Raw genomic sequence first — 13239 nt, 5'->3', positions numbered from 1 at the left:
CCCTAATGAACAAACAACACATACATGATAGTCTTTCCACATTCACTTATCCCCAAACGATGCAACATTCAATATCTTTGTGTGACAAAGTATGAAACCTTTTGATTCAGTAACTGATGCCCCCCCCTCCCGACCAGCAATAACTCCAACTACAGTAACTGTTTCCTAGAGCCGTTGATCAGTGCCTCATATCTGGTTTGAGGAATTTTAGTCCATTCCTCCTCACAGCACTCTTCTGCTCTGTGGCATCTGAGAGCTGCCTTGCATGGACTTCCTGCTTCAGGTCCCGACAAATCATCTCGAAAGGGTTTAGTTCAAATTGAAATTGAAGTCCCGATTCTCTGTGGTCATTAAAAAATTGGAGGGCGTTTTCTCAAAAAGAGTAATGTCGGTGTCCTGGCCAAATTTCTGGTGGTGAAGGGGAGTCCCCGTTCCCTATAAAGCGCTTTGAGTGGAGTGTCCAGAAAAGCGCTATAGAAGTGTAAGGAATTATTATTATTATTATTGGTGGTGGTGGTGGTGTTGTTGGTGTTTTCTGTCAACAGGACTGCATAAAAGTTACTTCAATTGCAATAAGCTGATATGGTTAGAGTTGTGGCTCTTTTCAGATGCTTGACTGGTCAATTAAAGACATGAAAATATAGGCAACTGCCCTGTTCTCACTAGTTGGGCAAACAATCAGTTAGGATTTTAGAGGGCATTAAACTGTTACCTGTACAGAAGTAGCAGAATCAAATGGGTATGTTGCTGTTTCTGTTGTAAATCTTTCATTGCATTACTAAACCCATTACATTTCTGAGCCTGACCTCCAGTCTCCAGTCCTTCTCTGACACACACAGATTCTCTTTTGAAAGGACAAATTCTACAGCAATTGCACACGAGTCCAGGCTTGATAAATCACATTTACATTTAATCAATCAAACAAGTTTAAACCCAGAGGGTTATGAATGAATGTCATGTTGTTATACGAGTAACAAAGCAGCAGTACGCTGTTGGAAAAGCAGTTGATCTCAATGACAACAGTAAGTTCATATTTTAGTCTCTCTTTTTATTCATTCTTAACTCAAGAAACTATTAACATCCATTTAAAGTATTAATTCTCAGGGTAGTCAGCTGTAGACATTTTAATCCAGATAAAAAAGAATACAAGAAAAGGAAATACACCAGATTATAAACAATTAAATGAGTTTTTTAGATGTACAGTACACACAGTGTTTTAACTGTAGGCTAAAAGATTGTTTTCACTTTAACTGAGTGGGTTGCATTTAAATTTTAATGTTATAAACATTAAAAAATGTTATCTGAGCCGACAAACATCCTCTCAAAAATGTCTTTATGCAGAGTTGCTCTGATCAATTTGCAAGTTCTATTTAAACCTGAACTTAGAACATTAAAAGAGAGATAAAATCTTCTTTACTTCAAACATTCCTGCCAAGATTCCAGTGAGCATTACAAAGCAATCAGAAATATTGTACAGTATGTTTGTGCAGAACTGACTGCAGTCTTGGAAGCCTATAAACACCATTTTCTATTACCTGAGATGCTCTTGTGAATGCAGTATTATAAAGCCTATCTTGGCATAGTCCTCAGTGTTGTTTGATGAAGATCCAGGTAATTTCCAACCACTTGATTTTCTGATTGATAGTTGATCAAACTATGTATTTTGGTGGATGTAATAACAGCGAAACCTTAAAATGGTGAAACAATGAAGTCATTCAGGAAATGATAAGGTTAGACCACGCTACATAAGTAAAGGAAAGGCAAACTTAATAAATAAAGCCACTGTTTTTTGAAGTAAACAAGCACAGAAGAGATCTTGTGGCAAGTTGTTACTGTAGGCAAGCTAATAAAGAGCTCATATTTCTAAAAAGAATTATAGTACGATAGAATGCCTGCCACCACATAATCTGACCTTCTTAGACCATGATAACAAGCTATCACATAGCTCATTACATATTTATTTTTTTATAAATATCAGGAGCACTACATTAATAAGCCCCCTGTAACAGCTGGCTCCATTCTTGCTTATTCAGATGAATTTCAGAAACCCCGACTGATAACAAACTTTTCTTTGGAACTGGAACATTATTGCTGGCACACAGAGGGCATGGAGTTCTGCTGCACACACAAACATCAGATTCAAAACAACTTTACGAAATGTTTTACTACAAGAATCTGTGTCTGATTAAAAAATCAGTTCTCACATCGTAGCCCTGCTCTTTTCGAACTTTTTTTTTTACCACATAGAATTGACAAAAAAAAAACCCCAACAGAAACAACGTCAGAAGTAAATAACCTGTGATTTAAATCCACTTAAGTGGAAAAGTAGTGGGAAATGAAAGCATTCTTTCTTTGTGTTCTGGATTTTTTTGTTAGTCCTGCAGAAGTTCTGTTCTCGATTGAGGAGTTTCACATGTAAGTTTTATATGTAATAGTAAACACTTTTGGTCACAATATACTTTAACATTTTACATAAAACAATAAAACAACAGCTCTGCTTATGTCTTAATTAAGCAGGGGCTTAATTAAACAGCCCCTGCATAAACACGGAAAAGCCATCAAGTGTTGCTAAATGAATTGAAACATTCCAACATGGATATGGGAAAGCAAATTTGTTATATTTATGGATATTGCAATACTGTAATACAGTATGTATATTGTAATTTCATAAATGATGTTTTCAGCATATTCATTTGTTAAAGTTTTAAAAAATCCCTTTGGATTTCAAACTTTCACCTTAATTAGACTGAAACTCCTACTTGCTAACACCTAATGCTGCTTTATTTCTCAGTGTTACTATTACAGTACATAATACCCTGGTTTCTTTCAGAAAGTGGCTGGATGTGAATGGTGGATCAGTTAACTAATAAATACCAAATGGGTTAGATGGGCTGATTCCCTCTCTTTTGTAAGCTTTTTGTGTTTGTACAGTATGGTTGTCTCTGAAAGATTGCATCATGTCTTAAGTAATTCTTTAAAAATGCAGTCATCATGCTGCCATTTTGCCTAGTTTCTAGAGACTACAGCCCCCTCTTTATTAGCTACAGTATGATGCTGATAGTCATTAGCTGACAAAGTATAAATATATAGTGTATTTTGTACAAAAACTGTGTATACCTGTTAAAGTCAAGAAAACTAGAATGCAATGACATACAATTTATATGATTGATATTTCATAGTCCTTAAATAAAAAAAACATTTGGTAGCTCAGGATGCTTATTTATACCTCAGAAGGCTGTTTCTCTCAATAACAGAAAACAGAGAAAACGGTGTTCTAATATAAGACATGATAAACCTGACTCCATATTCTTAAAAAAAAATATTAAGGTGAATTGTTCTTTTCTGCCTTTAGAAAACAATGTCCAATAACCATTGCCTGGCACATCTTCTGTCCCTTTGTAACACGTTAATAAAAAAAATAATAACAAAAAACAGCCACACACATTCTTTGGGAAGGCACTGATGTCTTTCCTAAGTGTCGCTGCTTCAATTTTTGTGAACCTCTCTTATTTATGTATAAAATCAGTGCCGGCTCTTCGTTGCACTCTTTTGCTTACCACTTGACTGGAATGGAACACGCCACACTAATGACCGAACACAACCAAGAAGAATCCCACAGAAATTAAGAACAAAAGTAACAAAGTGCTTGACGAAAGGATGGAGATGTTGACCCAAGGACCCCAGCACTACTGGACCACGAAGTTGACGTTGTATGTGAGCTGATGGCCATTGTCCCAGGCGTACAGGACCTTCTCTTTGGGGTTGTAGTCAATCTGAGTGGTGAAGGCGTACTCGTTGGTGAAAGGCAGCCTCGGAATGGCCTCTGTGTTGGTGTGAGTGTCGTAGGCATAGGAGACCTCCCCTTCCCTCTGATTGTAGACGTCTACGGCGTACAGCACCCCACAGATGATGAAGCAGTTGCCGTAGGAGTTGCGCTTCAGGCCCGTCTTCCAGGTGGTCTCCTTCTTGATCGAGAGGTCGCCGGGATCCAGCTTGCTGATGACGATGACCTCCTGCTGGGAGTAGTCGTAGTCGACGGCCGGGTAGATCACCCACAGGCCGCTCTCGTCCACGGCGAAGTCGATGTCCGAGTGGCCCCTCCACTTCCAGGGGGTGGTGTCCTCGTAGACCACATCGTGAAGCAGGGTCCAGGCCGCCACGTACCGCATCTTCAGGTCGTACTTGATGATGTTCTTGGTGAAGGCCCGGTTGTAGTAGAAGGCTCCGTTGTAGACCACATGGCCGGTGCCGATCCAGTTGTACGGCAGCTTGTACAGGTTGCTCCAGCGCCCTTGAAAGAAACCAAATCAACAGCATATAGTTTTCCTTTCCCCTCATTCACTATGACAAAGCAGTAGCAACTTGAAAACCCTACAGTAAGGTTATACTGTCCCAATTAAAGGGGAACTGCTGTCTCAGTTTCTCAGGCCTGTTATTAAATCTCGGTAACAAAAGAAATGAAGTGACAGTATCGAAAAATCTGGCAAATTCCGAATGAAAGCACAGAATCCTGAACTTTGTGATAGTCGCCATGTTGTTGCAAACCCCTTGTCTCTCAGAGGGTGAGAGAAAGAGTTTGTGAGAATTGAGACGTGAAGCGGCCCTTCCTGCTCACTAGTCCCTGTAACGACTCATGTAACGCAATCTACAAGGGAATATGTACAGGTTGTGCAGCAGACATTTCACCACAGAAATGTTCCAGTGGGACCTGCATGCAGAGTGAACAACTAAGTTGTATTTGTCAGCAAAACCGTCTTGAAGTCAAGAGCAATATTTCTATAGGATTAAAAGAGATGTATTCACAAGCCTGTTTGTTTTACAAGCTTGTTTAATAAGGTTGGTTCATGGCACTGGAAGTTTGGTTGCCTCATTGTTAATATGGCGTTGCGCATACCTGGAAATTTCATCGACTTTGTGATGCAGATTGAAGGTTATACATGTTACACGTACTTTTTTCTTTCATTGTGTTTTGAAATGCACTCATCAGTGCCAATTCTTTTTAACACCAAAATATAAAAACGGCATTGTTGTCTCCGTTAAAGCCTTCGTAACATCCTGTGCTGGTCTGGTGCCTTGATTACTTCAGCAAAGCTTGCTGGAATCTGATCCTGAGGAAACCCTGATCTAGACAATCCGAATTGGAAAAGGAAATCCTAAATGACCTGCAGAAGGATTCTTCTGAGAAAAAAACCCAAGAAAACATGTATATTTTCTAATGAAAAAAAATCAAATAATACTTAATATAATCTGGTTGAAGTGAATGGCTTTGTTTCTGCTAGCTTAGAGAACGACTGTAAAAGCATTTGAAGTACAAAAAACAACACCCCCACTTCAATAACCTATAAAGGGACTAGTTATAAATATAATATATCTGTTTAGTGTCACTTTGGCACTGGCATTCACAGAGGGTAATGCAAGACAGACCAGAGAACATCTAGGTTTGTCTCTCTTAGTGGCACTCTACTTCAAACATAGTGCTCCTTACGTATAATGTAATGTCAGTATTATTATGAGTTGCAAAATTACAAATACTGTCAATAAAGAAAATAACAGTCAGTGATCTGCTGTGTAATGCGACAGCTGGTACATCATTGACGTATCTGAAAACAAATCCTACTCCATCCTCCCATAGAAAACAGGACCTTTTAATTTGTAATACAAAAGTATTGTTCCAAGGAAGACTTCTTTGGCACCATTTTGTTTTTCACTATTTTTTTAAAAGGAATTATTGCTATACTGTTGGAGCACAAGTATATTCCATATATTGTGGACAGATGACAGAAAAGTGTGAACATATTAGCTTAAGGTACATAACTCAGATAAGAGAAAGCATTCCCAAACATCCACATACAACACAGAGGTCAGTTCAAAACAAAAAGCTTTTAAATCGGCTAAGTTTGATCACTTTCCGTTTTGGACAACCACACAGTTCAAATAGTAATTCAGACAACCTCACTTTAATGTAATGAGACTGCACCTTCAGTCTTGTGTTTTGAAATGATAAAAAAATTCTGAGAACAGCATTTATGCGGATTTAATAGCAAGGATATTGTATGTGAAACAGCCACGACACCTTTCACCAAGTTCAAAATAATTTCTTGTCAAATCCGGCCTACCTTGTTTGAAATTGTCCAGGTTCCTGAACTCCACCAGATTGTTGCCATAGTAATAATTGGTGACGTAGATCTTTGAATCTTTGGCCACTGGGTCCTTCATCCACGCTCCTTCGTTTCGCCCGTAGCTGTGATGTTTCTCCGGCATCTCAATAGAGGATATGGTCCCCTCACAGTCCACATCTTTTGCTAGCGGAAGCACAACAAAGGAACATTACACACACATTACGCGGCTACAGTCAAGAGGTGTCTTCTTGGGTAAGATGAGGAGAGGTTCTCCAGTTGTGGGCCTTTTCTGTGACAATGAGAAACATCCCCTTGACCATCTTCCCCTTTTAAAATAAATCTGTGTCATATCCGTAAGGCACTTTTCTTCCCAGTTTCTTACTGCTCGTTTTACTTCTTTATTAGGAAACTAAGAAACTAAAAAAAATGTGAAACACTATGGAAAACGTTCATGGATTCCAATTTAACAAGCCATTGAAGACATAAACATGAATGGTTTTTATGTTTTTAACATTAGGAAATTATAATACGTATATTTTTTTACATTGGAGTGGTCAACTGACAGCAGCACCAGTAGATGCTAGTAGTGATTGTGGTGTACCTGCTCGGTTCTGCAGATAACGACTGCTGTTGTCCGAGTTGTCCAACACCAGTAAAATGGTGGGCGCGGGTTTCTCTGGCTTGGCCGTGGTGGTCGTGGACACCGTGGTGGTCGTGGTGGTGCTGGGGGTTGTGGGTACAGTGGTGGTGGCTGCAGGCGTTTCTACGGCGACCGCTCTCCCTTCTTCAGAGCTCTGCGGCCTCTCCTCCATCACCACCTCCTTCGCATCAAAATGGCCGTGAGATCTCACCGTGTTTTCTATAGAGAGGAACAACATCAGAAAACATATCTCTACATATTTGTTGCCATTTAATTTCTAGGTGTGCTAAAAGAGCCCTGAGCTATCCCAGAGTGCACATTCCCTAATTTCAAAAACTCTCTCATGCAATTAACAGCAAGCCTGAATCAAAGTGCAAAGTAACATGAGAACTAATGCCGTCATGTTGATCTTGCTGTGGTGACAGAAGTATATGATTGGTTAAATCTGAACACAGGTACAACTCCCTTTATAAAGGGTGTACGCACTTATGCAACCGAGGCATTGAAAGGTTTTTATTTTTAATTTTTAATTATTTTTCTAAAAATGATCCATTTGTTTTTCACTTAAATATTTCAATAAGGGCCTTTGATATCCACCGTATATACTGTAGTTTTACTTTAAGGGTCTTCAAAAGTCCCTGAATGTAAGAATCACAGAAAGAAAGCAGCTTTCCTTGCGAACCAGCAATGGAAATGTCCTTATTAATGAAGTTATTAAAGTGTGCCAGCTTTCATTTAGACGCCTCTTTCCCCTGTAATAGAGAGCGTTCAGCCCTGCTTCCGGCTGTTTATATTCAACATTCCACACTCCACTGGGATTTTTCCAGGCGATTTGAAATATATAACAGGAGACAATGTCAGGAAAACAGCAGGCTTAAGCATTGTAACTTCCTGTGTTCTTTATTCTCTGTTTTCCTGTGATGTGGAGGAGCAGTGTATGAAGGCCAGATGGTGGGAGATACAGACTGCTCTGCCGCCATTTACATTTCACGACTGCCACTTCAGCGTGTTGGCATGCTGAATATACTGTACATCTGTAGTTAACTACAGGTTAAAATGATATTGGTATATATTATACAGTATATGCATATGTAATCTGTGTGCAGTCGTGTAAGTGCTGTGTGCACGGAGCTGCTTGATTTGTTTAATTTCTTAGGCTTTTAGGCCTGGATTGAATTCAATCCAAAGTGAATCGAGTATGATTTTTTTTAAATACTAAAAACTATACTAAAAATACTAATATATATATAAAACTTTCTTAACATTCCCAAGACGCAACAAAGAATATTTGTAAATGACATTTCACTAGCTAAGCCTTCTCATTACAGAATCTACAATTGTGAGCTATGACAGCTGCACACTCTAGGTAGTCTGACACACATTAGCAGTGGTTCCCTATCTATATTATCCCCCATTCTGTGGTGATTATCTTCCAAAGCAAAGTTTTCAGTTGTCAAACAGGTTAATCATCTAGATGTTTCAAACTTTAAAACTAGAAACTTCAGATGAAGTTACCAAATCTCAGTGCAGGTGTGCATTTAACAATTTCATGTCCCAAGAACACACCCATCAACCACAAGTTGTCACTCTAGCAGAAGCCTAATTCCATAATGCTGGAGAATAGAAATGTAGTGCAGACTTTAAAACTGTGCTTGCTCTTTTTACTATATTCTTTGTCAGTGTGCGACCAAATATATAAAAAGGTCCTGTGTCCAGTTTTGTTATCTTAGTTTATCTTGGTTTTATTGTATCAGGTGTTTTCATGTTTCACCAGCTCATGGCTCTTCGGAACTACAGGTAATTTTTTGAATCTATGAATTGGCTTCATAACTCTGCTCTCCTCCCCATCGATAGCTGATGTGTGGTGAGCGTTCTTGCGCACTATGGCTGCCGTCGCATCATCCAGGTGGATGCTGCACATTGGTGGTGGTGGAGGGGATCCCCATTACCTGTAAAGTGCTTTGAGTGGAGTGTCCAGTAAAGCGCTATATAAGTGTAAGCAATTATTATTATTATTATTCTCTGGAAGAATTATTGTTTGCAGCAAGACAGGTCTAAAAGCTAGAATTAGCTGGAGGGTCTGGGTGAAGAGATGTAAGAGACAAGCACATCACAGAAACTCAACTACAACAGGTGGGAATACATCAGCTGTTGGCTGAGCTGCAGCACCTGGGACAAATTTACCAAACATTTTTGGTATTAATTACTGTGATGAAGTACTCGTGTTGTGTTGGTATAAAGAGGAGAAAAAAGCCAAACAGCTCGGAGCTAAAGTCCTTTGTTTTTCTAATGCGATCAGACATGAAAAGGTCCCTTCCCTGAATAACAGGCTCTTTTGCAGGGATTATGGAAATGCAGCGCTTGTGCTCAGCTAATTCAGTTCACATTTTCTACAAGTAACTCCCTCCCCATCCTGAGATTAGTCTTTCATATCCACATAAATGTGCTGGACATTTGATGCCAGTAATATTTAAAAAACTCAGCATAACCTGGCTATAGAAATGGAGCCTACACATTTTTGCACAATACTCTCTTGTAATCCTTTACTAAGTATTATTTTTGAATTTCTTATTACTCTGGTTTCAATCTGTTAAAACATGCGCTAGAACTTACAGCAGGTTAATTTACCTTTCAGGTTTCAGGTCAAATTTTCAGTAACCCAGATGCACATTTAATATGCCTTGAACAAAAGTAAAAAAAAGTATCGAACATTTTTTGCAGTCTGTGAATTGTCCTTTTTAGAGGTCCAGATATTAGGTAACGTGACTCTTCTACTGGAAAGGCTTGTTTATTTCTCTACGTCTTTTTGACTATTAATGAGAAGGAGAATTTATTTTTGACAGTCACTGTATAGGGCAGTGATGCAGTACCTTCTCATTTTTTAATTTATAGTGAAGGCTCTTCTGTTACATGTACAGTATCTTGCTGTTACTTATTAGTACCGGTGTTTCCCTTGCTGTAAAAGTGTTGTAATACTTTTTAAAATATTAGGCAGGTTCTGTATTTTTGGGGTATTTATATTTATCTGAACCTTCATCCGTTGTACATCATACTTAAAATGCACTATTTTAGTGAGGGCCAATGAGATCCAAGCTGTATTGGGGCTTTGGTTTCTCTTGTAAGAGACAGAAAGTAACAGAGCCCCCTTTGGATAGCAATAGTCAGTAATTTGGGAACAGTGGATATGACACACATTTGGGCCTTGCACTCAAAAATATACTGCTTTATCTTTGAGTCATAGGTGATCATCTGTTTACCTTTGGAACACACGGTATATTCTGCAGCAGGAAACAGGGTTTTAAAATATGAATAGTTGAATGCAAATACAGTATGTGACAGCGATAGTTTTCTATAGGCTCACAAGAAAAAAATATTCCCTTCTATCACAATGGAACTTTCTGCTCACCAATGAACACTAAGGGCAGAAGTTGGTGAGTGATTACAGCTATTGAGGATGCTATCAGAAGGTACAAACACTAAAAATGTAGAGTTGTTTGGATTTCCATGTACAGTATTTTTTCCATTTATCTCTCTACAATCTAGCAAACGGCAGCACAGAAAACAGATGAAATGTTGTCATATTGCTTTTTTTTTCATTTTCTCAACTAGTAATAGTGTAAAAAACATGAGATATTCAACAGTGAACATGATATTTAATTCTAATTAGATTAAGATACATACATGATGTTAAAATGATGTATATCTGGCTTCAACTTAAAATGCACATGGATGCCTTATAAAAATATACCTTTGGAAAAACTCAATTCGTGCTGCTTAATAATGTGTATTTTCTAGAAAGACAATATTTTACACACTTGAAGGACTAGACTTTAAATGACACTTTTAATATTGTCTAGTGAGTTGTGCGTTATCACCTATTTATGTAAATTAACTTTTTTGTGTAATTTACTAAATTTACTTTTCTGTGTAAATTCCATAATTACCTATCCTGAGAAAGACTACAGAATCAGTACTATCAATCACCAAAAAGAGTTAATCAGAATACATGTGTGAAGGCATTCAGAATTCAGAATTCCATAAGGCCTCCAACAACAGAAGAATAAGGCTTAAAACTAAAATGAATATGCATTTCATTAACCTGCCTTTAGGTGATTAAACCACAGCCCACTGTTGATGGAAAGGTTAATCGCCAAACGCAGATTTGCATGTTTCACACAGTTCCGTGTCAAAGTCTACAACAAGCTTTTTTCATGACGACTCCCCACTGCCTTCCAAATGAGTTTGCACTCTACTCCTAACCTCCGTCCTTGATCTAAAGGTTTCAAAAATCAGCCCATGAGAATCCCAAGACTCCGTTGAATTTCTTTCTAAAGAAGGCACACATTTTCCGCCTACTTAAACATCTATGCTTCAACAGTTTTGTGGCATGCTCATTAGACTGATTCTACTTCTCGGGATAAGAGACATTCTTCAGTTCCTGACTTAACAGGAGGTGACACACCTATTTCAAGCACGGACAAATGCACGTGATGCCGTTGGTTTCCACAAGACCTTTCCTGAATTTACAAGCGGCAGGAGGACAGTCATTACTTCAGCCGTGTGCCAAAGCGATGACAGTGTTTTGGCTTGTGCGAGACGCACAAGGATGCAGATGTAAAGATAATGAAAAACGTCTATCGTCAAGGGGTATAGATTCCATTTAGTCTTGCCTGGAAACATCTTTCAACAAACTGGGTTCCTCCATCAGTCAAAAGGCCGATTCATCTTGTTTTCCAGCTATTGTTGTTCGGTTGGATAACTTTTTTTTTTGTTCCAGTGGAATAAGTGATCTTGAGCATTAAAGAGGAAAAAATAGGAGGGCAGTAAAAGGTGAAGACTCCTCCAAATGTGTGATTCAGTAACCTAAAAAGTGTTACTTTCAGGTTTTCAGGGGTATCTGCTTTTGCAGATCTTCACCATTGCCTTACTATTTTTACTTATGTTAGATTTTTTGGCATCTAGTAGATGCTCGATGCTTTAATCCAAAGTGACTGAATAGTTATGAACCCTGAAGTACTAAAACAGTCACTTAAATCAGAACCTTGGTTTTCTGTAGATTACAGGGCGAGACGTAGGAAAAGGCAACTGTTCAGTTTGATTCACAGTGAACCAATGGCCAAGACTGGAAATTGGAACCACCTGGTTGTAATCACTTTAACAAGCCTCCATTTTCTTCACCACTGGGTTCCCTGCTCTCCTAGTTATTAGACCTTCAGGCAGCACTCATGGTATATGGGCTTGCAATATACAAGTATATTGATGCCTTATTTAGCAGGTTTAAAATATTGTATTGACTTAGATATCTGAGTCTTTGTTAATCCTATGATATTCCATAGGAGATTCAGAGTTTTCTGGCACGGTGCTTTTAGTGCAGTAATGGAGTACCTTACGATTGTAGGCCTATTCTATCACAAATATGTCAATGTGCTTTGTGCTTAATTAGTGTTTCTCATTTTTTAACTCCTTTTGAAACCCCACTTTGGAGTCAACCAGTCTCATTTCTGTGACCTCCAGCACTAATGTAGAACAGTGGAGGACGGGGTTCTCAGAAATGGGCTGTCCTTAAGTCTGCGTCTTTCTGAGCTGTGGATCCAGAGTGGTAAGAGTAAAAGGCCATTCATCATGAACAGCTCAGACTCTGTACAATTAACCTCAATCTATACTGCATGGCAGAGGATATTATCACATTGGCTTGATGTACCGCATCGATTCAAAATAAGACCGTTAGTTTTGTGTGCAATCCGTTAAGAGCGGACAAAGTCATTTTATGAATAAAAAGATTTTGTCTGCAAGCTCAGAAAAGTGTCTATAAACAAGAATCAACAATCAAGTAAAGATTAGGCCTGAAGAGTTCTTAAGCGTCTGAGTCTATATCCAATTAAAGGGAGCTGAGAAGACAAAGAGTTAGATCCCTGCAAAAAGCATTTAATTGTTTAGCAGTTGCTAAATAAATGCAAGTTCCTTCGCTTCAATTAACCTTAACCTGACTATTGCTGTTTAATACGGGATGGTTTCAGTAATACGCTTCTAAATAACTGTTGCAACCGATTTTCATTACATAAGCAGGGATGTTTCTCCTCAAAATAAATGTATTAAAATGTACAAAACTGTGTCAGTAATAATGTGGATTTGGCCATGCAGTGGATTGCTGAATTGACAGTATTTGGGTATGTGTTCATTTACCATTCCTCCTTCTCATTACACTTGAATGAGCCTGGAATCCAGATCTCCAGTTCTCCTGAACAAAAACCAGGTGGATATAAATCCCTGCATTCTCCATCAAATATTTAACACCTTTTCAATTATGACCTAGCCACTATAAATATAGGCAGTGTGTGCCAAATGCGTACGCCCCACTGTGGGTTTTGACATTGAGTCATATGGCTTCAATTTTGGAATAAATACTGTATATTAGAGGACTGAGTGAGTATCTCTGCCAGTGTGAAAAACACTTCAATGCAATCATAGAGTAGCATAAAT

At 38.5% G+C, this 13239-nt stretch overlaps 1 protein-coding gene across 1 annotated transcript in view; it reads right to left on the bottom strand.

Moving 5' to 3' along the window:
• Nucleotides 1-1029: 1029 nt before the first annotated feature.
• Nucleotides 1030-13239, bottom strand: part of olfml2a (olfactomedin-like 2A) — a 45312-nt gene continuing 33102 nt past the window's right edge. The window contains exons 6-8 of the mRNA XM_088940798.1: nt 6721-6978; nt 6117-6302; nt 1030-4291 (exon numbers count right to left, since the gene is read on the bottom strand). Coding sequence (XP_088796924.1) covers nt 3687-4291; nt 6117-6302; nt 6721-6978 — 1049 coding nt within the window. The 3' untranslated portion in view covers nt 1030-3686. The remainder of the gene's footprint in view (nt 4292-6116; nt 6303-6720; nt 6979-13239) is intronic.

Source organism: Atractosteus spatula, chromosome 23 (genome assembly GCF_055471065.1).
Source record: "Atractosteus spatula isolate fAtrSpa1 chromosome 23, fAtrSpa1.hap1, whole genome shotgun sequence".
NCBI classification, from domain to species: Eukaryota; Metazoa; Chordata; class Actinopteri; order Semionotiformes; family Lepisosteidae; genus Atractosteus; species Atractosteus spatula.
Note: the sequence above shows the minus strand (reverse complement) of the source record. Positions and strands in the feature narration are given on the sequence as shown.